Source organism: Physeter macrocephalus, chromosome 20 (genome assembly GCF_002837175.3).
Source record: "Physeter macrocephalus isolate SW-GA chromosome 20, ASM283717v5, whole genome shotgun sequence".
Classification (NCBI taxonomy): domain Eukaryota; kingdom Metazoa; phylum Chordata; class Mammalia; order Artiodactyla; family Physeteridae; genus Physeter; species Physeter macrocephalus.
In genome coordinates this window covers 94299253-94324708 of record NC_041233.1, presented here as the reverse complement: position 1 = coordinate 94324708, position 25456 = coordinate 94299253, and the positions used below count along the sequence as shown (strand labels likewise).

Sequence of the window (25456 nt, the reverse complement as noted above, 5' to 3'; positions counted from 1 at the left end):
CGAGGGCACTCCAGATGTTATTCCGATGTGCAGGGAGATAGAAGAGGGTGGTAGCATGGAAGTCAGAGGATGGGTTAGACTTATGGGGAAAACATGGCACAACTGGCGGGGGGGCATCAAAGGCCCTAGTGAGAAGGGGGAAAAGCCCCAGTGGGGATGGAAGAACTGATGGGAGAAACGGGGCACGGGAGGGCACAATTCTTCAACATCAGTTGCCCCATTCTCTCCAAGTCAGTGATTTTCAAATTCTGCTGAGTTCTCACCCCACTTTAATTAACCATTTTGTCAATGGTAGATCCACATAAGATTTCTTTAAAAGAAGCAATCCACTGCAGAGTTTAAAAAAATCTGTAATCCTGGATAATAGCAAAGCACAAATCCTTTGACAGTTACCTGGGTTTCCCGTCCTCCACGACTGCATCAGCCCAGGAACTAAAAGCACCTGCTGCTTTGAGTATCTTCATAGCGAGCAATCTGCTGCCAGAGCTATGGGGGGCATGGAAGCCACTGATGCTTAGATCTGCACGATCGGAGTTTGTGCCTTGGTTCTGATGCTTATGTCTGTGTAATTATGAGGAAGCCATTTATTTGCTTTCCAACACTCTTTTCCTGATCCCAGAGTCAGAGGGATATACATGGAAAGGAAAGCAAAATGTATTTTGTGAAAGAACTTGGTAGGCAAGTGCTTATCTTTTGATTGATTGATGGTGTTTGCTTGCCATAGATATAAGCTCATTGAAGTCAGAATCCTGGTCTGTATGATTATCACCCAGCTTCTTTCCGTTTTTTACCCTTTGAAACATGTCTAGAGTTAAATTTTTCAGGAATGGGAATAGTACTAAGCACAGTAGTTGCCCATGAATATTGTGTGCATGGATAAGATCGTTGGCTTTGCTCCCAACTGACGTGCAGGTTTTAAAGAAACTTTAGGATTCTCACCCTGTCAAGTCCCAGGTTCCTGGCACTACACAGAACTCTCTAACCCCCAACCCTTCCGCACTCCCACTTCACATGAATTCTTTGCACTCTCTGGCACCCACGGCGGTTAATCCTTGTGTCTTTTTCTCCATGTTACTCTCTCAAGCTCCAGCTCTCGTAATGTTTCCTTGCAGGCACCCCTGCTGTCACTTCCACACCAGTTGAGCTAAGAGTCTCTCTACCATATGAGCTCCTCACCCAAATTAGTGTGCTTATGCCCTTCCCCAAGGCAAGGGCTGTCCTGTCTTCCAGCACCTGGCACAGTGCCTGGCCCAGGCAGCAGATGCTCTAGAAACTCTGAACTGAGTAACAAGACCACATTTATGACTATAAAATTGGGACTTGTGACTATTTAACTTGTGATCAGCTAGTGATCAAATTCCACCTGATCAGCCAAAAAATACCCAGTGTTCCTGTCTCTGTGTGCTGTAACACCATCCTACCAAGCTGTGTTGAAGCCTCAGAGGTAACACAAGGCATTCTTACCATCGTTTTGACGTCAGGACAGTGCTATTCAAATTTGCAACGCAGACATTCTGGCACCAACATTTTACTCGGAATACGCCAACACCGATGAGTTTTCCTTGAGATGAAGGGAAGCGGTGAGGGAGGAGCTGGAGAGGTTGAGGCCCACCTGGAGACCACCTGTTTCCCACCTCATTCCCGTGATGCATCCCCCAGGAGGCGGCGGCAGGAGCTAGAGGGAGGGCTCTTTGTTTTGCTTGGGAAATGCATTGCATTCTCTGCACTGAAGCAAGCAGGCCCACCTGGAGAGGAGGAACTGGTGCTTCTCAGTGAAGAGATCCAACCCTGCAGGGTTGGCAGCAACGAGCAGGGGGTAGAGGCTCTAAGGGGCAGCAGTTACTTCTCAGCGTGTGAAGAGGTGGCAAGAACAGGCGCACCGTGGGGCAAAGGACGCCACCAAGACAGGCAGCGACAACTCCACCAGGACCGTCAGATGCCCAAGTGGCGTCTCGGGTCTGCCCTGCCACGAGCACCAACTGTGCCGAGAGGCTCCATGGCTCAACTGCAGGGCTGGGAGGGCATCATACCTAACCTGTAGGTCTGGCTCCTCTGGAAGCATAGGCATCTCTTGTGTGTCTGTGACCCACCACTACGCTAGACTTTGCTCAAGACATGCTGGGAAGTGGAAGGTGCCTTCCTGAGCAGCATAGTTGGGGAAACACATGAGTTTGTGTTCTGTTTTACTGCAGCATTGATTTTTTTTTTTTTTCTGTTAAAGACAAACAATAATGCGTTCTACTTCTGAGATATTGTCTCAAAAGACTTTTTAAAAAAGAAAATAAATTCTTGGAAGTATGAGGAAAAAAAAAGAGAGATGCTGGTAGGACCATTGGCCCTGCCCTGTTCCACTGAGCAGGGGCCAACCACGACCCAGCTGCTCCCTGCTTGTGATGGCCACGAAAATTGTTCCTGGCTCTCTCCATCCATTTTGCAAACCCACCATCAACTCAGCACCCCTTTAAGACGTTGACAGAGCACAGTTGGGGGGCACGGGTGCCAGATCTGAGTGCAGCTGGAAGCATAAAAAGTTAAACAGTACTTCTAGATGCAGGTCACAGGGTAGGATGAGCCAGTGATTGTCAGCTAGTGGGTAAGAAAAAAAGTCTAATCAGAGAAAGAAATCAAGCCTCCATGGTAGCAATGTGGACCTTTCCTGTGTTAAGAGCTCAGTGGCTTGAATTACAAGGAGAACTCTAGGAATGACAAGTCTTGGTAGCTGGAATGCTGTGGTGCCATACATCAGCTTTCTTTAAAAATATTCTAGAAATCATGTGAATGAGCCTGGCTCAGTCAGGTCTTCAAGCATACTGATGGTAGTCCTAACCTATGCTGAACAGGTAATAATTAATACGAATTCTTCTTGTCAAGGATCAGGAACCTTTGTGCACATGTATGTCTGCTCTGAGCATGGGAAAGTGAGTAGAGGGCAGTTTGAGAACTTTGTTCCCTCTGTTGGCAGAAAAGGGCCAACGGACACAAGCCACAACCACAGGCAAAAGGTTAGAGAAACTTGTTATTAAATTTAATTTGCTTTAAATACATACCTTTTTCCCACCCTCACCCACTCGGGGGAGGAACAGAAAACCCCTACCCCTTCCATTTGGAGGATTCCATGTATAAAGCCTGAGATGGTAAGGATGAAGTATAAAAATACTATTTACAAAGGGGAAGAGGGTGTCCACCACGACCTTAATATCCAGACACCCCCATCCCCAGGCCCCCTTTTTGCTCCTTTAGAAAAAAACCCCTGGGAATCCATTTGGGTGTAGACCAAGCCCTTCCTCTGGGGCGGCGGATACTCAAACCCCAGCACGGAATAGGAAGCTCTGAGATCAACCGAGGAACAGTGAACGGATAGCACCTCAGATCTAGGAGGGGGAGGGGGCTGCCCCCCACCCGCCCTGTAGTCAGCAGGCCGGCCGGCCAGCCTTTGTTTCCATAGGTCCCATGTAAACATTGACTTTTCTTCTGTTTATCCCTGCTCTCCCCATTTCCTACAGAGCCTCCCTCGCTTCCACTGGAGGCACTTGGTTCCTCCATCTTTCCTTCCTTCCCTTCTAACCTTCCTCTGGAAGGAGTGGGGAGGGGGCAGGGAGGTCACAGGTGGGGCAGAGCCCATCTCATCCCTTCTTTTAGGTCAGGGCAGCTTGTCCTCCTCAGGGGAACCCTCAAGGGGGTGTGCTCCAAGTTCTTGGCCAAATAGGAATGGATTTCTTTTCCCAGAGCAGGGACAAGGCAGGCAGATAGTCCAGTACCAGGATACAGTGGTCCTGATGGGCAAGTCCATCAGAACTGAGTAGCAGGGAAGCAGGCTTCAGGAAGCAGAGAGGTGGGCACGTCTAGTCTCACCCTGAGGCTGGAAGACCAGCCCTGCACCCCCATCCCTCCAGGTGAGCATGCCCATCACCACCCACCAGTCTTGTTCACTGCGGCTTCGCGGAAGGACCAGGCACCCGTGAGGCTAGAGGTCTTCTCTCTCCAGGCCTTGGTATGGAGGCAGCACTCACACCAGCTCATCCAATAGGATCCCGATGCTCTGGGTGGCCTCTGAGGGACCAGCAATGGGCTTGTTACACATGGGGCAGACACAGCGTACTTCCAGCCACTTCACCAGACACCTGCGGGCAAGAGACGACCTGTTTTTCCCTAAGAAGATACCAATCTGCTCCAGCTGTCTTTTCATGGAGCCCAGCTGCTTCTCAGGACAAGAACCTCTCTATCCTCAGCCCCCTGGCTTGCTTGGTGTCCAGACAGGAGGCAGGGCATCACCGGCAAAGGGCAGATGGGAGGGGTTGTGACTGGAGGCTCTGGAAGAGGCTCCCTGCTCATTTCTTTCAAAGCCACCCCGGGACACACATCCCCACTGCGGACACTTACTTGCGGTGAAAGGCGTGTTGGCATGAGAGCACACCCAGCTCAGCCTTCCCCTTGAAGTCCTCCAGACAGACTGCACAGGTCTGCTGTGGGAAGAAAGGGGCCGCGTGAGAGGAGACGGGGGAGAGCCTCACTCCTCCATCCTGAATACCCAGCACCTCATCCTCACCCAAGAGAGAACTCACCCTGACAGGGCGGTAGCCGTGAGCCACCGGGGACTGCGTTAGATTTAAGTCGACCCAAATAAGACGAGATTCAGCATTTAGTTCCTCCGTCCCACTAGCCACATTTCAAGTGCTCAACAGCTGGGAAGTGGCAAGTGGTCCCCACACCGGATGCTCAGATAGAGAGCATTTTCTACCCTCAGATTTCCACTGGGCAGTGCTGTTATAGAGGAATCTTTTTTTTTTTTTTTTAAACTGAAGTATAGTTGAATTACAATGTGTTAATTTCTGCTGTACAGCAAAGTGACCCAGTTATACATGTATATGTTTTTTCATATTCTTTTCCACTATGGTTTATTATAGGATATTGAATATAATAGTTGAATATAACTATATTATATTATATAAATAATATTATGTAATATAATAGTTCCCTGTGCTATACAATAGGACCTTGTTGTTTATATCCATTCTATATATCATAGTTTGCACCTGCTAATCCCAAGCTCCCAATCCGTCCCTCCCCTCCCCCACTTCCCCTTGGCAAGCACAGGTCTGTTCTTTATGTCTGTAAGTCTGTTTGTTTTGTAGATAGGTTCATTTGTGTCATACTTTAGATGCCACATATGAGTGATATCATATGGTGTTTCTCTTTCTCTTTCTGACTTACCTCATTTAGGAGGGTAATCTCTAGGTCCACCCACGTTGCTGTAAAGAGCATTATTTCATTCTTTTTTTATGGCTGAGTAGTTATGATTTTTAAGCCTTTCTAGCCTAGGACCTTTGGTGAGGGGGCACTTATCAATAACTAAAGGAGGGAGGTCTGGTGTATGGTTTACATTCTTTAAATCCAGCCTTACATCCCAATATATTATAACCCCTTCAATCCCAGCTGAATTACTCTTCTGGAGGAGAGCTAAAGAAACATTGGAACTTGTGGACATCATGACAGTGGACCCCAAAAAGAGGGGTGAAATGAGGCCATGTCCAGGCAGAGTCTGCGTGTAGTGAGACCTGTGATCCTCCCCTCTCAGACAACCACACACACGCTCTCTGCAGGAGTGTCCATGGTTATGGAAGGAAGTCTTGGGAAATGAGTTAGGTGACCCCAAAGGCATAGGTGGGAAAGCAACAGGAAATGGTGTAGTCCTAAACGAGTCAGAGTTGAGGGGCCCCACGGAGTGGGCGTGATGCGGGAGGGGAGCGGAATGGAGGGAAACAGGGAAGAACCTCAGAGCTGGACACACGCATCAGATCCAGTCACTAGGACAGAGCATACACAAAGGTAACCTCTTTCAGACCAAGACCTGGGTTCTGAGCAGGGGAAAGTTACTGAAATCTGGCATGGAGTGGTCTTACCGTCTTCCCCATTAAGATTATCCCTAGTGGGCTTCCTGGGGCCATGGGTCACACCATGTATCCAAACCCTTTTGTGATCCTTTGGTTTTCTGCCTGCGCTGGTTCAGTTCCAGACATAACGGATTCTGCATATTGATCACCTCCTGGGATGAGTTTTATTTGGCCCAAGGAAATAGGAAGGCAGGGACTAAAAAGGTTCCTGAAAAGGTCAGGCTGAGATTGCCGGAGAAGGTTTGCCTTACCCGCTGGGCACTCCCGCGACCTGTCCCAATGCACTCACCCCGTATAACTGTAACTTCTTGGCATCACCTTTAAGCACCACCTGGGGAAAAATGTGGAGGCCTGGTATCAGGAGCAACCAAACACAGGGGCCAGGTGGTATGAGCCGCCAAGGACGGCAGTGAGCCTTTGGCCCCGCACAGGAGTGCCCCCGTGACCCTCCCGCGAAGGAGGAGGGCTTTGGGCCCTACCTGGGCCCAGCCAGACTTGAGGACGGGGAAAGGAGTTAGCCTCAGAGGGGGCCAGAGGTGAGGCCAAGGGGGAGCCCAGGCCAGCTTAAACCTGCTCTCTCCCCGCACCCCCTCCCCAAGCAGGGCTAATAGTGGATAAAGTCTCGGGGCAACACATAAACTTTATTTACCTCTTTATATCCGTATCGTTCGCTCTGTGCCTGGTTCCGGAGTTTGCTGGGGAAGCAAGAAAGAGGGGAGAGAAGAGGTCATTATGTCTTTGCACAAACAGCCATTCAGAGCAGGAGAGGCCGGCCAGCTGCTTGGGGCGTCCTTCTGGGGGTGGGGAGGTGTGCTTCCCATAGACACATGGAGTATGCACGGGACCTTCTGCAGGTCACCAGAGTGGGTGAAGGACTCAAGACTCTTCCTCAGGTTCAACTGCCTCAAAACTCACTGCCAGCTCCCCGAGACTGGGGGCGTCTCTGCAGAGCACCCTAATCCTGAGTTGGCCAAAAAGTTCGTTCGGGTTTTTCCGTACGGTGCTATGAAAAACCGAACGAACTTTTTGGCCAACCCATAGTTCATTCACCCTCCCTGCTGTCTCTGGTAGGTCACTTCCTTCAGGCTCCCCAAATATACAGATCAACCATCTGCCTGCTGACTGTATGGAAGTTAGGTTTTTTTTTTTTTTGGCCATGCCACGCAGCTTGCAGGATCTCAGTTCCCTGACCAGGGACTGAACCCACACCCTCGTCAGTGAAAGCACGGCGTCCTAATCACTGGACCACGAGGGAATTCCCAGAAGTTAGATATTCTTAAGAGGGCCATTTCCACCAAGCCAGGGCAGCAGGATAAAGTCTGTTGAGCCTGGGGAATTTTCCACTCAGAGAACGCAAGTATTCTGGAACCAGAGCACACGCCTGCCCCACTTCACAGCGCCAGGCCAACACAGGCAATCCCTTCTTTGTTTTCCTCTTTTTGTTTCAAGCTGGTGGCCCGCATTCAACCGGACTCTCAGTGGCCAAAACACAATGGCCAGAACACGCCGTTACTAATGGCAGGAGCATAACGGCGATGGAGGATTTGCTACGCCTGATGTCTGCACCAATTCCAAACAACTTCCAGAGGGACAGACGTCCCTTTTTGCAGATGAGGAACACGGCGTCCAAAGAAGTTAAGTAACTTGCCCAAATGCCAGAGCTGGCTGGCAGCAGAGTCTGGGTTTGAATCAAAGTCGATCTGATGACAGAGGCCGAGCTCTTCAACACACGCTGTGGCCTGCTTCACCAATGAGGTGGCACATACCACGGTCCTGAGAATGTGAGACGGTTTTGGGGAAACGCCCTTTCATCAACAAGCCTCCGACTCTGAATGGCTTACTATGCAGATGGCTGGGACCATGATAACACACTGATCATAATTTTTTTTTTCCTGTTTTATTTTCATTGAGGGAAACCTTCTCAGTTACGCAGGGAGCTCTATGGCCTCCCGTACTTGGGAACTAGATGGGGCTTTCTCTCCCACTGATCATTTCTACCAAAGAGCTGCGTTATTGGAAGGAAACATCAGAAAACCACCAGGTTAGGTAGGATGGGGTAGCAAACCACGGCCTCCTGAGAGCCAAATCCAGCTGACTGCTTGTTTCATAGGGCCTAGAAGCTAAGAACGGTACTTATTCTTAAATGGCTGAAAGCAGGAATCAAAAGAATATTTCATGCCATGTTAAAATTATATGAAACTCAAGTTCAATGCCTATAAAATTTTACTGAGGCAGAGCCACGTTATATTGGCTTGGCCCAAAAGTTCACTCGGGGGTTTCCACAACATCTTACGGAAAAATCCGAACGATCTTTTTTTGGCCAACCCAATAGCTTATGTACTGTCTATGGCTGCTTCTGCACAGTAGGGCTGGGTGGTTCAGAAAGAGATCATATGACCCGCAAAACCTATAATATCTGGCCTCTTGCAGAAAAAGATTGCTGACCTGAGTTAGAGGAAGAGAATCTCCAATCACGAGCCTCAGTCGAAGGGAGCGAGGTAAGATGCCCCAAGAGCAACACCGAGATGCTGGAACCAGAGCGGAGGGGTTGCAGAAGGTCTGGAAGAGCCGTGCCTGATGCACAGCCGGGGGACAGATTAAGATGGGGCTGCCGCCACCTCCATGGCTCCTAACAGGAGGTCAGCGGACAGGTGGGGCAGGTCTCCCCCTGCCTTGGTCTGAGGGTGGCATCGGACAGTTTCTGGTCATTGGAGGGTTGGGGTAAGGGCCTAACCAGGGCTTGCACCGTTCCACCCTTACCTTTGTACTTTCATATATACACCGTGTCCCCACTTCCAAATGAGAGGGGAGGGGAAGGATGTACCCAAAGCTTAAATGATCAAGTGCGACCTGCCTGATATTGGGTTAATCTGGGGAAGAAAGAAAGTGATCTCATCGCCGGGGTGCTCACAGCTGCCTTCTGAGGGAGACGCTGTTGCTGTTAGCAGGTATGTACAGAGTAAATAAGGAAGTGGTGAGGAGTCTGCTTCCTGACTCAGAACGGGGTGTTGTCCGTCTCTTGAGCCTCGCTTGCCTCACCTGCAACATGGCTACACTTACAGAGTACGTGCAGGGCCTTTCTGCTTGCTGTGTCGTAGGGTGCCTGAGGTGCCCTCACCCTCTCCACCCTCGGCCCTTCCATCTGCCTGGCTCCCTTTAATGGTCTCACCTGAGGATCCTCCAAAAGCCTGACCCTTAGAGCCTAAGACTATCTCTCGGAACAGTCAAGCGCTTCAGAGCCACGTTCTATATTCACTCTGCATGTAGATTTCTATATCAGGAAGGTATAGATTGTGATGAAATGGGGCCAAAAGGGTTGCAAGGGAAACAAAGCAAAAAGCAGAGATCCTGGGCCATCCCAGCAGGGGATGGAGTGCCAACAACTCTGGACAGGTGGCCTTCTCAGCTGTTGGGTGAGCAAAGCAACTAAAAATACCCTGAATTCAATGAGACCATTTCTAGCCGCTGCCAGTGGGCTCTCCCCAGCTTTTCCCTTTTGCAACAAACAATGCAGCCAGGTCCTGAAAATAATGGTTCCTTTCCTGCCCAGTTGTACTTCACGGGCCCCTCCATCCTGTGTAGGGCAGAGATCAGGCTCCTGCGGTCGGGGGGTGGGAGTCAGGGAGACAGAGAGAGGGGGAGCAGGCTGGCCTTGGCCGATGAGCTCACCAGGTCAGGAGGGGGGTCACGGGCCTATTTTGGCTGAGGAGGAAACCGAGAAGCAGGGAGAGGAAGTGGCTTCTGTGCTTGTGTGTCTTTCTATATATAGACACTCCCAGGCTGCCACATGCCAGCAAGCCAGGGTCAAACTGGCTTCGGGCAGGCTGTAGGACAGAGGGCAGGGTGGCAAAGGGGAAGATTACTGCAGGAGGAACAGGTGGCGCCGAGCAGCCCCGCAGTGGGGAAAGCTTCTGGTATGGTGTGGTTGCAGCTCTGTTCTTTAACTCCAGCCAAACAAAAAATAAATCAGCCATACCCAGAGCTCCCAGCCCGTCCTTCTGCAGGACCACGATCTCTAGCTGCAAGGGGGTGGCCATGGATGCCACAGCTGTTCCCATTCAAGGAAGAGGAATCAGAGAAGACCAACATCTAGAATCTGAAAGGCTCTCCCTAATTGTCATCAGACTAGCTCACCTCTCCATCTTCCTGGATATAGGACCTTCGGCAGATCTTTTACCGTCTGAGCATGCATTTCCTCATTTATGAAGCAGAAGCAGGCTGATACCGAAACCGGAGGCAAGTTCTGAGGACTAAGTAAGCCAAATGTTTTACAAAATGCTGACCATGATGCCTGGCACACAGAAGGTACCTGGTAAAGAGGAGCTAAAACCCTAAGATCACACCTATTAGTGGCAGCGTCAGGAAATGAAGCCCGGTCACCCACACACTGGCTCAGAGTAATTTTGTACATTTTCTTCTCTTGACCACGTTTGCAGCCTGGCATGGGTGTGCCTCTGTGTGTGTGTGCAGGGGCCAAACAGAGTTGGTTTTACAGCCTCCTGCCAGCGTCACACAAAAATCTTTGCTATGTCTCCATCTTCCGTCTCTGGGGAGTTGCATAAATTGCTTCATATGGGGAGAGCGCAGTGGTTGGTGGTCAGGAAGACGAAAGAGTTTGCAGAAGAAAACTTAGACTTGGGGAAAGGGGAGAGGTGGTGAGATACGGGAAATCTACCCTCACTTACTAATTAGATGCAAATTTTAGACTCTACCTCTTCTGCAAAGACTTGTAAGTGGAAAATTACAGTCCTGGGGGCTTTTTAAAGTCCTGAGAAAGAAGGAGCCCAAGGTAGTGGACGGGGAGCACGAGAGAGCAGGGCCCACGGGCACCTCCCCTTCTTAAGAGGGAGCTCCTCCAGCCCAGGAATCCGGACAAGTTTCTACTTTCCCTCTAGCCTCCTGCCAGGTGAAGCACTCAAACCCACTGGGACATCTCAGTGGGGAACAGGAACTCCTTTTTCCTTCATCTTAATTTAATCTTCTTAGGTGATCTGATCAGACACCAGCCTAGACCCCAGCTGACATCCGTCTACCCAGGCGTTGGGTGATCATGTGTTTGTGTATGGGGGGTTGTGTAGCTTGGTTATCACAATGGCTCTCAGGACCATTAGCACACTCGAATGGTCAGGGGTGTCCAGTGTTCCCCAAAGCACAAGACAGTCCCATACAATGAGGAATTGTTAATACCAATAGGGCACCCTAGTCAGAAACACTACTGTATTTTCCACTCTGAATACCAGGCATGCCCCACATTTTTTTTTTTTTTTTTTTTTCCCCTGCCCCACATTTTTGATAGAAAACAGCCACCAGTTCCCTTGTCTGCAAGCGAAGAAAACAGTTCCTGGAGCTTGGCTAGCACTGCCACGCTCAAAGAGTGATGGTTTTCAGTTTTTTCTCTCTCAAACATAAGAGCTTACAAGGCAGAACAAATAAGCAGCTCTGCAGACACCAGCTTGCTAATATTAGCCTCTGGAGGGATGACAGCAGGATTTCCCAGGAGGGCAGAGGATCATGACATTGGTGTCATGAGGCCTCCCATCCCTGGCCATCCAGAGAGTGTGAATGGGCGGAGAGAGACAGCTAGGGACCACTGATGATATTACTTGGACAGTCATTCTAGGCAACCTGAGAATAACTGGCCAAAGGGTGGGAATGCAGCCTGACCCAGGCTGACCTTATATTCTCTCCAACAACATGACAGGCTGATGTAAATAGAAACACCAGGCCTCAGGGGCCCAGCCAAGGGCAGGACTAAGTCCTGTCCTCAAAGCAGCGGCCCCGGCTGGAGGCTGGTGACTCTGTGACTGGAGCCTCACTCAGCTCACCCTACCCACGGCCGCCGCCTCCTAGACTCCCCCAACCCCAGGTCAGCCAGCAAGCCACCCACCTGATAAAATAGCAGCAGAAGATGAGGCTAAGCATGAAGACGAAGATGCCGGTGCCGAAGATGACCATGTAGATGTTGAGGGGAAGGTCTTGGAAACTGATGGGTGGCATCGAGCAGGACTTGTTGGTGCTCACCAGTCCCAGGCCGCAGAAACACCCTGCAAAGAACGGGGAGGGAAAGTACTACGATAGCGGGAAATGTACCGTTGGGGCCACTCTTGTGTGAGCAAGGATGCAGGGAGAAATGGCAAACCTCTGACTCGGGGGCTTACTTTTTTTTTTTTTTTTTAATTGGAGTATAGTTGATTTACAATGTTGTGTTAGTTGCTGGTGTACAGCAAAGTGATTCGGTTATACATATACATATATATATATTCTTTTTCATATTCTTTTCCGTGATGGTTTATTACAGAATATTGAATATAGTTCCCTGTGCTATACAGTAGGTGCTTGTTGTTTATCTATTTTATATACAGTAGTTTGTATCTGTTAATCCCAAACTCCTAATTTACCCTTCCCTGATTCCCTTTCCCCTTTGGTAACCATAAGTTTCTTTTCTATGTCTGTGAGTCTGTTTCTGTTTTGTAAATAAGTTCACTTGTATCATATTTTAGATTCCATACAGGTGATATCATATGATATTTGTCTTTCTCTGACTTACTTCACTTAGTATGATAATCTCTAGGTCCATCCATGTTGCTGCAAATAGTGTTATTTCATTCTTTTTATGGCTGAGCGATATTCCATTATGTATATATACCACATCTTCTTTATCCATTCATCTGTGGATGGACACTTGGGTTGCTTCCATGCCTTGGCTATTGTAAGTACTGCTGCTGTGAACATTAGGGTGCGTGTATCTTTTCGAATTAGAGTTTTCTCCAGATATATGTCCAGGAGTGGGATTGCTGGATCATATGGCCATTTTTAGTTTTTTAAGGAACCTCCATACTGTTTTCCGTAGTGGCTGCACCAATTTACATTCCACGGGCTTATATCTGTACCCTAGTTCCAACACTTACTAGCTACATGATCTTTGGTAAATTATTTAACCAATCTATGAAATGGGATCATACACACGGTACTTAAACCAGCATCCCCACCTAGGGGATCAAGGATTCAGGCAATGGGCAGAAAATGGAAAACTCACTTCCATCAGGGTGAAGCCTATATAGTGCAGTAGCAAAATGAAGAGCGTTAGGTGAGGAAAGGTACACTTGGGCTCCAATCCCACCTCTCCCTAGCTATGTGACCTTTAGGAAATTACCTCGCTAAGCTCCACTTTGTCACAGGAAAACAAGCAATGTGCCTAGAGGACCGAAAACCGTGGTGTAAGAAATACACTTTGTAAATTGCTACACTTTGTAAATTGCAAAGTGCAGTTGCAAAGGTCATTTGTCATTATTAAGCTACCTGCTCCAGAAGCCAAACTGCACTAGGACCAGAATAGAAATTGCTCACTCTGAGGCTGGGCCAGCATTCCAGAAAGGGGCAGAGGGGGTGAGGGCAGGGAGCTACAGCTAACTTTTACTGGCCACCTTCCCCCTTTCTACTCAAAGCCTTGCCATGCAGTCCCCTAATGGCAGTGGCATCGCCAGAGCTCATCAGAAATGCAGACTCTCGGGCCCACCCCCACTGCAATGAATCAGAATCTATTACAGTTTAACAAGGTCCCTTCAGCTTGGGAAGCACTGGTGGCCACTGGATGCTTCCCTTTCTCACATGACTCAGGGGTAAATCCTGATTGGTCCAAAGGTGGTAATCACCTTGCCCTTGCCAGGGGTTTGGCTCTGGGGTAGGTATGTGACAGGGTTCTGGCTGAAGAAACAAAGAGCAGGCCTGTTGGAAAAGACAAGATTTTCTTTTTTTTTTTAGTGGGGAGGCGGGGGGTCACATCTCCCCAAAGCACCTGGAAGGACGGCAGCCAAGTTATAGCTGGAAAGAGAGAAGTTCAATATCAAGCTGGTGGCAGAGAGGACAAGGAAAGAAGAAAGATGTTGTCAGTTGAGTTGCTGGATTAAGCAATCCTAGAGCCACTATCTTGGGACTACTGGTTCTGAGAATTAGTAAATTTTCTATCATGTTTATAAAGAAAAAAAAAAAACGATAAGATTTGACCACAAGCCAGTTGAGTGTTTTTTCCTGTTTGCAGGCAAAAAATATCAATTATCTGAAAGGTAAGCCTCAAACTCTTGGATTTCAGAAAGTGCTGGGACAAGAAGGCTAGACTTTACCATACACCTGCTATCACCCAAGCACATTCTCAAGCTATAACTTAACATTTGTAATAAGGCCACTGTGAAATGTTACTCCCCACCCAGCCATGGGGAAAAAAGACTCAATCATCATTAAACAATGTGTCTACAGTCAAACAGCTAAGAAGGCCAGGCTTCAAAGCCCTCTGGGGAATTCCCTGGTGGTTCAGTGGTTAGGACTCCATGCTTTCACTGCCTGCCGAGGGCGCGGGTTCAATACCTGGTCAAGGAACTGAGATCCTGCGAGGTGTGCGGGGTGGGTGAACCTCTTTTAGACTCAAGCCCTCAATGTGGGTTTTAAGTACTTTCCTGACATCGCGGTTAGGAGCCAGATCACCATTAAAACACTTTGGAATCCTACACCGTAATTAGCGAAGCAACCCCGACTCAGCGGAAGACTGGCTTGAAAGACTGCAGTCATCTCTGACCTCATACATCTTAGCCCTCTTCATCTCTGAGATCAATCTAGTGATCGATATAATGAACCTCCTTCCAAACCTCTTTCAGATTGTGTGCCAACTGTACTGCCAAGTCTCTATTCCAGACAGACTTGGAGCCCAATTCTACTCCAAGTGCCTATTCATTGATGTCTAGTCCCTCCTCTAATTTAGCCCACATGTCTGACATTTCCTTCCACTTGGTTTCTAGCATGTATTTCCCAAACTCATGACTGGCTTCAAGTCCTCCTAAACACGTGTGCGTTGGGTCCCCTCTTTACCTCCCTGACTCTATCCTCCAGCATCACCCCAGGTGGGCCAGCCTCCTCTCTAATTCTTGCCCATCTCTGTCTTTACCTGCCTCCACACCTTTGTTCATGAAGCTTTCTCTGCCTGAAACTCCCTCTCCTTCCCCAAAGTCCCCCAAACCTGGTCTTTGTGATATTCCAGGGACTCCCCACCCCGAAATCTACAGTGCTCACAGCCTGTATCACGTGTTCTGGCTCTGGCACACTCCGTTAACTGTCTTATGTTGCCCCCCTGTTCCTAGAATCAACTTCATTTAACTCGAACAGGCATTAAGCAGTGATTACATGACAAGTACCACAACAGACATTGAAGACAAAAAAGCAAAGAAGAAAGACAAGATGATTTTATCATCTAGGGAAGAAGACAGACACAAAGGTTTTCACCATACAAAGTGAGGCCATAGTAGAGGTGTGATTACATACAATCCTGAGATCAGAGATGAGGAGTTCTTGAACAAGCCTGAGTGCTCCTAGGTCTGAGGACAGCAACATGGACTTCTGTACATTCTCCAGTGCCTACCCTCGTGTTTGGCTTGTTTTCAATAACTGGTTAACAGATAAATAACTCCTGATTTTTCTCAAGACGATCTGGTCATCTTGGCAAAAGCTCCCACTTCAAAGTAAGGAGACTGAAGTTTGGGAAAATTGCCCAGAAACTGCCTCAGCTAACAGATGACCAGTCAACCAACAAGTACTGCTGCTGGCTTGATTTATACACTGACCTAGACACTGTGGGGAAACAAAAAGTAAAAGTAGTTCTTATCCTGAAAGACTTTTTGGTTAAAGTTGGAAAAAAGTTAATTAGCTACTAAACTTTGTTCAGCCCTTGCTTCTGAGCCGTTTTCAACACCCCTTCGCCCTCCACTTAAATATTTGATCTCTGTGGGCCAAAAGAGATCAATTTTCCATGAAGACATCATGGTGGACTGGTCAGGGAGGGACAATTTTCCATCTACTCTGGAAAAGGGCCTTTGAGCTTCTCCTCCATGGAACTCTGTCCTCAAGGCCAAGAGGCTTTCTTCCCCACCAGGCACATCTCCCTAATACCTGTCTCATCAATTGTTGATGCTATAAGAGGGTCTAACCCTCAACCTACCTTTGCTCTCCACGCACATTTTATGAGCTGGATCCTGGCATGTTTAGGGTCCCAAAGAACTTCACTGGGTTCCCTGTTCTGGGAACTTGCACAGCAATGGCCATAGCGAATGCAGAGGGTTTACATGTATTCACTCTGGAGGCACTCTGGCCTCAGCACTTTATCAGTTTATCTTGACCATGTTATCTTGCCGAGAGAAGCTTCCCCTGGGGCTCCAGGATTGAGTCAGTGAGTTTGGGACTTTCCGTGATAAGGAAGTATGGGTGAGAAGAGCTTCATAGCTGAGAAGAGATGGTCCATTTGCTTGCATTCTGATTTAAAAGAAGTGAGAAAAGTATACCTTGGGCTAAAACCTGACAGTGGAGTAGTTTTCCCTCTAAACTTATAAGGACAGAATACCAACCCCAGGAAAGAGGGGTTTTAGATATTTTTCACCAAGTTGTGGGGAGAAGGATTGCTTCTTCACTGGAGTCAGAACAGTCATCTCTCTGTCACTTTAAGAAGTGACAAGAGAGACTTCCCTGGTGGCGCAGTGGTTAAGAATCCGCCTGCCAGTGCAGGGGACACGGGTTTGAGCCCTGCTCCCAGAAGATCCCACATGTCGTGGAGCAACTAAGCCCGTGAACCACAACTACTGAGCCTGCGCTCTAGAGCCTGTGAGCCACAACTACTGAGCCTGCGCTGTAGAGCCCGCGTGCTTAGAGCCCGTGCTCTGCAACAAGAGAAGCCACCGCAATGAGAAGGCCGGGCACCGCAACTAGAAATAGCCTTCACGCAGCAACGAAGAACCAATGCAGCCAAAAATAAATAAATTAATTTAAAAAAAGAAAGAAGTGACAAGAACAGGGAACTATATTCAGTATCCTGTGATAAACCGTAATGGCAAAGAATATTTAAAAAGAATGTCTATATGTGTAATAACTGAGTCACAGCAGACATGGACACAACATTGTAAATCAGCTACACTTCAGTAAAAAAAAAAAAATTGAAAAAAAAGAAGTGAAAAGAAACACAACATTGTAAATCAACTATACTTCAATAAAAATTAAATAAATTTTAAAAAAAGAAGTGAAAAGGTAAAGCAGCAAGTCCTCTGCTGGTCTAAACCCTCACAGGAAAGGGGGCTGCCCAGAAGAAAGGCTAGTGTTAGTGACAGCCACCTTGGTTCTTCTCCTTAAGTCTGTTCCATTGTTTCCCCCGACCTATGAAAGCCTTGACATCAGAATGTTTCATATCTGAGCAGCGGGCCGGGAGCTGTAGTGACGTCAAGAGAAGCGCTGGCCAAGAAAGACCAGTGGATCTGGGAAAGCTTCTCCTTCCCAGCCAACAGGAATCTTTCCCAGATGCTGGGATGCACCGTCCTTCCTCACCCCACCCCCTCGTCCCCACTCCAGCAATGCTGCCTATCACACACACAGCTGGGTTCATTTTCAGGAAATTAGATCCTACCAGCAAGAGGAAGAGGGGGATGGGGGCCCTCTTATACACATGCTGCCCAAACCCTGCCTTAAAACAAAAGCCTCTTGAAATAATTAATGCAAGATCTGGCAAGAGTCTGCTCTCAAGAATGGATTTTTCTCCCCCCTAACTAGCCAGCCTACCCTACTGAGAGATAAGGCCGGTCCCCTTCCCCCTTTCACCAGAAGTGCCTCCGCCGCGCTCCCCGCTTTCACCAGAAACTCTCCAAGCTTTAGAACAACGCAGTCAAGATCCTAGGGCCACTGGAGGGTATTAGGAGCCAAAGTTTTGAACTGACCCGCCCAGAAGGGCCCTCTCTTCAGGTAGCCTGGGCGAGGAACCAGACCCAAGCCCAACCTCTATGCATCACCTGAACCGCTAAAAGCCTCAGGTGGGATGAATTTAGCATCACCCAGGCCGGGGTGGGAGGGGTGATCGGGTCTGGAGGCGCGGCCACCGCCGAGGCACAGGAGCTAGTACTGTGGTCTGGCCTTGGGGCTCGTTGAGCACAGCTCTCCAGGCAAGCCCTGCTCTCAAGGGTAGCCGGGCGCCGAAAACTCTGCAAGGCTTTATCAATCCAATAAAAAGCCACGCTCATTAGTGCGGCGTCTTCCACCGTCACAAAGCCCCCTCCGCCGCCGGTGCGAAGCCAACAAAGGCGCAGAGGAAGCCGTCCCGGCGCGCCGCCCCGCACGCCGCACTGTATACATATTTAAAATAGCCTGAAAAGTTTCAGGCCAGGAACTTGAGCTCCCTCTAGGAGATCCGAGCCCGAGCGCGGATTTAATTCTCCTCCGACAACCACAACAAAGAACAGAGTTTGAGCGCACAAAGGCAAGGGAAGGGGGTAGGAGTGCGAAGCCGCCACACAAAGGCCGGGAACCCCTCGGCTCCCACGCCCCCCCCCCCGCCCGCCCGCCGCCCGCTCAAGAGATCCTTCCCAGCCCTGGAGTTAAACCTGAATTTTTTTTTTTTTCCCCCAAATTCCGCGGTGTGTAGAGCAGAGTCGGGCGCCAGGACGCCTCCTCGCCGGTCCCGTTTCAGGAAAAACTTGGCTCGAGAGGGAGAACGAGCCCTCGGCTGTGAAGCCTGGCGCCCCGCTCTCCGCGTCTCCGGCCGGCTCCGCGCCCCTCGCCCTCCCGGCCCGGGACTCACCGTTACACCACTGGAATGGGTGCATCAATGAACTCTCGGCTGGCTTCCTCGGGCGAACGAACGCAGGCGGCGGGTCTGGCAGGCGGGGTGGGCGCGCCGGCTGGCGGGGTCGCAGGAGGGGCGGATGCGGTGCGCGGCAGCCGCCTTCCTTTGCAAGTCGAACTCCCTCCGCAGCGGGGGGGCTTCGGCGAGGTGGGTTTTAGAGCAACAAAGAGGAAAGAAGAGAAAACAAACAGAAAGGCCCCCGGATCAAAGCACCGCGGAGGAAAGGCAGGAAGGGCCCCGGGGCTGGTGGGGGGGCGGGGAGCTGCGGGGCGCCGCAGGGCCGGGTGGAGGCGCCCGGTGGGCAGAGGAGGGAAAAGCCTTAGCCCGAGGCGCGATCCAGTTGCTTGGGAGCAGAGGGCAGAAGCCAGGGACTTCGAAACTGACACGGTGCGCGCACGCCCCCATCCCTTATACTCCCCCGCCCCCTGCCCCGGGAAACTCCGCCCCCCTGCCGTCACCCGCCCTCTGGCCAATGGGAGCCTTCCTCTGGTCCCTGGGCATTATTTGCAGGTCTGCCGGGATCGGAGGGTGGGGAGCATCTTTGCTCCTCGGGCGCCTCTCCCCTTCACCTTCCCAGTCCTCGGGATACTTGAGTTGAGAAAGAAGCGCGCGGCGCGGTGGGATGGCTGGAGCAGCCGGGGCCAGCCTCCCCTGCTAGGAAAGCGGAGGAAACGGAACAATTAGTGCCACATTGTTTTCTGCCTCTAGATCTGTTACTGTTTAGCATTTCTATAGCTCTTTGAGAAGCCAGCTCCGGGGAGTGGTTACATTTCTGCCCAGAGGGCAAGAACTTGGTCCTAGGCGGCGGCTCGCACGTTCTTTTGCTCGCTTCCGAAGAGGGAACTTTGCAGCAACAAGGTTGGACCAAGAGATTATCATACTAAGTAAAGTAAGTCAGATAGAGAAAGACAAATATCGTATGATAAACCTTATATGTGGAATCTAAAAAAAATGATACAAATGAACTTATTTACAAAACAGAAATAGACTCACAGACAGAAAACAAAGTTATGGTTGGTTACCAAAGGGGAGAGGGAGGGATAAATTAAAAGTTTGGAATTAACAGATACACACTACTCTAGATAAAATAGATTAACAACAAGGGCCTACTGTACAGCACAGGGAACTATATTCAACATCTTGTAATAACTATAATGGAAAAGAATCTGAAAAAGAATATCTGAATCACTTTGCTGTACACCTGAAAGTAACACAACATTGTAAATCAACTATACTTCAATAAAATAAATAAGTAAATAAATTAATAATAAAATAAAGTAAATAAAATTGCTGAATAGAATTCCATTGTATGACTATAACAAAACTTCTTTGTTCACCAGTTGTTGGATATTTGAGTTATTTCCAGTTTGGGGCTATTAAAAATAAAGGTTTTCAGAACAAAATAAACAAACAAAAAAGAGGGAACTGAAGCCACGATTTGAGGCAGATGAATTACGAAGGTGAGATCTGGAAAGTGCTTTAGCTGTCTTCTTATTTGTGGAGAGCTGTCACCCCACCACCCACCCCCAGTTTTATAAACAAGGAGCTAAGGCCTGAAGCTTAAGCTTAAGGTAGACTTATCAGGGCTCTACGCTCCTGAGCAGCAGAATCAAACCCAGACATCCACACTGGCAATACCATAAGGGCAGCGTCTTCAGCATCTAGCACCACACAGGTGTTGAAATAGTAGTTGGAAGAAAGGCTGAATCTCTTAATTTCCTGTCCAATGTGATGATTTCTTTTACCTGACATTGCATTGTTTCTTTCTGTCTTTCTTTCCCTTTCTTCCTGCCTTTCTTTATCTCCCTTCCTCCTTCCTTTCTCTTCCTTCCTTCCTTCCTTCCTTCCTTCTTTCCTTTTTCTTTCTTCATTTATTTCTTTCTCCCTCCGTTCCTTCCTTCCTTTCTTTTCTTTCTTTCTCTCTCCTTCTTTTTCTATCTTCCTTTCCTTCTCCCTCCCTCCCTCTGTCCCTTCATTTGTCTCTTCCTCTGCCTCCTTTTTCCTTACTTTGTCTTTCTGTCTTTAATTTTTTCAGAACATATTCACTGCGAGCCTACTTTATGCCAAGAACTGTTTCACTGGAGACCCATCAATGTCCTCAAGCCTGCTCTCCTCGGATTTACATTGCATGAGGAGGTAAACAGTAAGCAAGCAGGAAAACAAATAAGAATGACTGACTCAATCTAATCTTCCTATTAGACTTAATGTCTTAATTGAAGGTAAGTACTTTCCCTGACTCTTGTAACACTCAGATAAGACTATGAGAATCAGTACTTTGTCATTTAAAAGCATGATGGTTAAGGTATCAAATGACTTGGCCAAGATCACTTAGCAATCTGCAGAAATAGTTTAGCACTTACGAAATTGTCTGAAAACAATTGTTTTTCTTTATGAGCTACTCTGGAAGGGCATCATGGACAGATCCAACTAAGTTCATCTCCTAATTGGACAATTACAAAAGCTTCCTAATTGGTCTCTCTGTCTCTAGTCTATGTCTTAGACTTTAGAGCCTGCAAGAATCACTGTTATGTGAGAGAAGTTACATATGCAGACTCCCGGGTCTCAAGCCTGGAGATTCTGATTCAGTAGTTAAGGGTGGTCCCCAAGAAGTGTTCATTACCATGCCTTCCCCACTCCACCACCAAATTCTCATGCAGTTGTGCTGAAAGAAATAATGCTCTGATCTTACTCTCAAATCCATCCTCTCTGCTGGCCCCAGAGTTATCTTTCTAAAACATAAGTCTCATCATTTCTTTATCTTGCTTAACAACGTCTATTGGTTCCTGGTGTTTACAGGACAAAGTTAAACTCTAGAGTGTGCCATTCAAATCATTTCCTTTCTTTTTTTTTTCTGCACCTCGTGGCTTGTGGGGATCTTATTATAGTTCGCCGACCAGGGATTGAACCCGCCTGCTTGGCAATGAAAGTATGGAGTCCTAACCACTGGACCACCAGGGAATTCCCTCAAATCATTTCAGTCTGGCCTTTGCTTGTCGCCCTAATGCCAAATGCACCCTCTCCCTCTCCATACACTTAATCAGCCACGAAGCTTCTACTGTTGTTCCTTGAATATATTCTTTCTTGACTGCGATTTTGTCCATGGTAGTGCTTATGTTTGGAATGCTCTTTTTCTTTCTGTGCCTGACATTTTGTAAGATTCGCTAAAAATTCACCTCTTCCGTGGCCCACCATTGTCAGCTTTTTCCCCTCTCTGTGTTTCCTTGAACACTTTTCATGTACAATGTAGTATGTAGTGGGATTATCAAAATAATTATATGATTTCCTGAATTTGATCCCTTCATGAGCCCTCCTCATAAAAGATTTTTCAAGGGCATGAATCATTTTTGTGGTGGTTCCAGTGTCTGGTTCAATAAATTTTTTTGGAATGTATGTGCGTGTGAGTATGTAAATTACCATACAATTTGAGCCATATTCTCAGCACGCTATAGAGGATTAAAACAACAACAGTAGAGTTGTTACTTATTCAGTAGTTCTGTTTATTGGCTCAGAGGAAAGGTGTTGATAGGTGAGTCAGATGGTATTAAGGAATTCCTGCTAGGCGCCTCTAGGGCACACCTGTGAAAGAGGGCGCGACTTTGAAGGGAAAATGGACAGGAAGTGAGGAATACCTCTTCCCTGCCTTAGGCTAAGGAACCCAGGTGGGAAGACACTCTAAAGGTAAGAATTGTGGAAATTCTCATGGAGACACAGCTGGTCAATTAGGGCAGTGGACTTGGGCCATGAGTACAGGCACCAGAAAGTTCTTTAACAATTCATGTGTTAAGCCTGACATTTTAAGCATTCACTAAGGTCTTCTGAGGCACTCAAGGACTCTAATTTAGGAAACTCAATGCATCCCTTCCCAATCTCCCACCCTTATCCCTCCTGGCCATTGTGGCCTTAGGGCAGTGCCCCAAATAATGGCTTAGATTTGGAGATATAAGTTGAAGGAAGGGCTTTGGTCTCGAGCATCCTTGGTCCAGTGGTTAGGGCTCTGGGCTTCCACTGCATCCACTGTGGGGGGCATGGGTTCAATCCCTGGTTGGGGAACTTAAGTTCCCACATGCTGTGTGGTATGGCCAAAAAGCAAACAAACAAACAAAAGGTTGGTTCAGTACAGCATTTTCTTGGACTAAAGGATGTATCAAAAAGAAGTTGATTTCTCACATCATGTCAATACAATTTAGATAACTCACCTTCCCCCCAACTTCAACCAATGATGCTTCATATGCCCAGCTTCTTGCAAATCAGGAAGACAAGTCTGGTTGTTTTGTGAATGGAAACAGTAAAGAAGATGATGGATTCTACATCCAAAGCCAAAGCCACTTGAGAAGTCTGAAGTAGAGTTATGTTTCTAAATCTTCCATGGCAAGAGAGAAAAGTAATATTAAACCTCCAGAAAAACTTCTAAGGAGTCAGGGACTCTCTTCATTTTCAAGGCCGCACCTCAACATCCTCTTATACACCCCCAAAGCCGCCTCATTTTAAGGGCTTGTTAGCACTAGAGAAATGTATTTCGGAGAGAGGGTTAATTCTGTGGAGGAGCATTGAGACCAGAAACCTTAATCCCATCATTTTACCTTTACTAAGAAACTCTCTCTTCCATGGGCCTTCCAAAAGCAGCCCTAAAATATGGAAGAGAATACTAACCCTGGTTGGTTGTAAAAAGTGATAACTAACCCCAAATAATCATGTCATACTTCAAAATTAGACAAAATGTCACATTTCCCCAAGCTTGTTCATTTCTTAAGAGAACAATTTTCAGAGGAACATGCAATTCTGCAATTCTTTAAAGGGGTTTAGAGTTGTTCATTTTATATTTGGGCAAATGAGGCCCTTCATTCACTTTTCTTTTTTAATTTTATTTATTTATTTTTGGCTGCGTTGGGTCTCTGTTGCTGTGCATGAGCTTTCCCTAGTTGTGACGAGTGGGAGTTACTCTTCGTTGTGGTACACGGGCTTCTCATTGCGGTGGCTTCTCTTGTTGTGGGGCATGGGCTCTAGGCGCCCCGGCTTCAGTAGTTGTGGCACATGGGCTCAGTAGTTGTGGCGCATGGACTTAGTTCCTCTGCGGCATGTGGGATCTTCCCGGACCAGGGCTCGAACCCATGTCCCCTGCATTGGCAGGCGGATTCTCAACCACTGTGCCAGCAGAGAAGTCCCACCCTTCACTCATTTTATTCTTAAAAGATCTGGCCTCCCTCTGTCCAGATACCCTGGAGGTCTCAGTACCAGGTTGCTTGTAGGGGTTGATTGATGCAACTCTTTTTTTTTTTTAAAAATTTTTATTTTATATTGGAGTATAGTTGATTAACAATGTTGTATTAGTTTCAGGTGTACAGCAAAGTGATTCAGTTATACATATACATATATTAATTCTTTTTCAGATTCTTTTCTCCTATAGGTTATCAGAGAATATTGAGCAGAGTTCTCTGTGCTATACAGGGCGCATGGACTTAGTTCCTCTGCGGCATGTGGGATCTTCCCGGACCAGGGCTCGAACCCATGTCCCCTGCATTGGCAGGCGGATTCTCAACCACTGTGCCAGCAGAGAAGTCCCACCCTTCACTCATTTTATTCTTAAAAGATCTGGCCTCCCTCTGTCCAGATACCCTGGAGGTCTCAGTACCAGGTTGCTTGTAGGGGTTGATTGATGCAACTCTTTTTTTTTTTTAAAATTTTCTCCTATAGGTTATCAGAGAATATTGAGCAGAGTTCTCTGTGCTATACAGTAGGTCCTTATTGGTTATCTATTTTAAATATAGCAGTGTGTACATGTCAATCCCAAACTCCCACTCTATCCCTCTCCCACACCCTTCCCCCCCACCCCCCACCCCCCATAAGTTCATTATCTAAGTCTGTGAGTCTGTTTCTGTTTTGCAAATAAATTCATTTGTATGATGAATTTGGCCAAAGGTGTGCATAATTTTCCCAGCAAAGCCCAGGTCCTGTCTGTGGTTCTCTAGGGAAGTGAAACAGCAATTTCCCCACCCCCGCCCCCAGCTCCCGACCCACCTGGGAAATCCAACAGGAGAATAAGGCTTTCATGTGACCCCAGAGGCAAATCTTCCTTTCTCTCTCCCAGAGGCTCATCAGTTCTGGGGTGATGGCCCGGGCTTTCCCCCAGGTATCTCTTAAGCATCCCTGGTGATCATCCTAAGTACCAGGGGAGGCCAGAAGGAAACAGAAGCTATGGGGTTCAAGGTAACCTGGTTTCCCAGGAATCCTGCACGGTGCTGCTATGTCTTTGGATTTCTGGAATGAAGACAATACTCTAGGCCAGAGCTGAGCCATCATCCCATGTGTGAGAGTGGAGATTGGAGAATAAAGCAGAGGAGGAGAGAAAAATGCCTTTGATTGACCACCTACTGCATACCAAACCCTGTGTTCGGTGCTTCACATATTTTCATGGATTCCTCACCAGAACCCTCGGGGTATGATTATTTTCTACTTTCTTATGAGATAAAATAGAAGCCCAAGAAGGTTAGGTTTCCCCCCTAATCACATAAGTGTTGTTGACAGAATTCCAACTGAACTTGTTCTCCATGAAACATGCTCTTTCCCTAAACACTCAACTGTAATGAAAGCTCTGGAATCTGGCGTGGTATTAACTTATTTTCTCCCCTGGAAGATTAGGGCTTGTCATAACTCCACCACAGAGGGTCATATGAGAAAAAAAATGTTTGATGAGAGGGTCATACGAGAAGCCACATGTTTGAAAAATGCTTCGCATGTACCTGGTCCATAAAAAGCCCCCGATAAATGTTCATTATTATTATCATCGAACTATATCATGAAGCATCATGGCTCAGAAGTTGCACTGGGCCAGGAGCCAGTACCTGTAGTGTATTAGTTAGGATGCAGGCCAAGCTACTGTGGTGGGTTTGAAAATATGTCCACACATCTTTAGATACTCCTCCCTTCA

At 47.8% G+C, this 25456-nt stretch overlaps 2 protein-coding genes and 1 long non-coding RNA gene across 9 annotated transcripts; 2 read left to right on the top strand and 1 right to left on the bottom strand.

Moving 5' to 3' along the window:
• Window positions 1-3153: 3153 nt before the first annotated feature.
• RNF122 (ring finger protein 122) lies at window positions 3154-18576 on the bottom strand. Of its 7 annotated transcripts, none has more exons than XM_028482083.2 (7): window positions 18487-18576; window positions 15874-16184; window positions 11779-11935; window positions 6541-6586; window positions 6181-6222; window positions 4381-4463; window positions 3154-4121 (listed from the first exon to the last, which is right to left on the bottom strand). In XM_028482083.2, exons 2-7 carry the CDS (start codon window positions 15890-15892, stop codon window positions 4007-4009), a joined length of 462 nt encoding a protein of 153 aa, XP_028337884.1. In that variant the 5' UTR covers window positions 15893-16184; window positions 18487-18576; the 3' UTR covers window positions 3154-4006. The 7 variants fall into 7 exon arrangements, with proteins under 7 accessions (XP_028337884.1, XP_028337885.1, XP_007119783.1 ...); XM_028482084.2 differs by having other exon boundaries at window positions 15891-16184; XM_007119721.3 differs by lacking the exon at window positions 15874-16184 and having other exon boundaries at window positions 18487-18569.
• LOC114484640 (uncharacterized) lies at window positions 7540-10133 on the top strand. Its single transcript, XR_003677784.2, has 3 exons — window positions 7540-8389; window positions 8775-8839; window positions 10048-10133. It is a non-coding gene; the product is annotated as an uncharacterized lncRNA (long non-coding RNA).
• On the top strand, window positions 18514-20726 carry LOC129391678 (uncharacterized). The gene is made up of 2 exons (XM_055081422.1): window positions 18514-19420; window positions 20567-20726. The coding sequence occupies exon 1, from the start codon at window positions 18514-18516 to the stop codon at window positions 19213-19215; it is 702 nt and encodes a 233-aa protein (XP_054937397.1). The 3' UTR covers window positions 19216-19420; window positions 20567-20726.
• Window positions 20727-25456: the final 4730 nt, after the last annotated feature.

What these genes read in the sequence shown, in the direction of transcription:
- RNF122 (XM_055081423.1), bottom strand. Translation starts at nt 10,335, where the DNA reads ATGCCAGGCTGCAAACGTGGTCAAGAGAAGAAAATGTACAAAATTACT. An exon ending in ATATCCAGGAAGATGGAGAG is followed by an intron (nt 6,587 to 10,025) that starts GTGAGCTAGTCT and finishes TTGCTTCCCCAG; the next exon opens with CAAACTCCGGAACCAGGCAC. An exon ending in AGAAGTTACAGTTATACGGG is followed by an intron (nt 5,100 to 6,180) that starts GTGAGTGCATTG and finishes AGACATAAAGAA; the next exon opens with CAGACCTGTGCTTGCCAAGG.
- LOC129391678 (XM_055081422.1), top strand. Translation starts at nt 18,514, where the DNA reads ATGAACTCTCGGCTGGCTTCCTCGGGCGAACGAACGCAGGCGGCGGGT.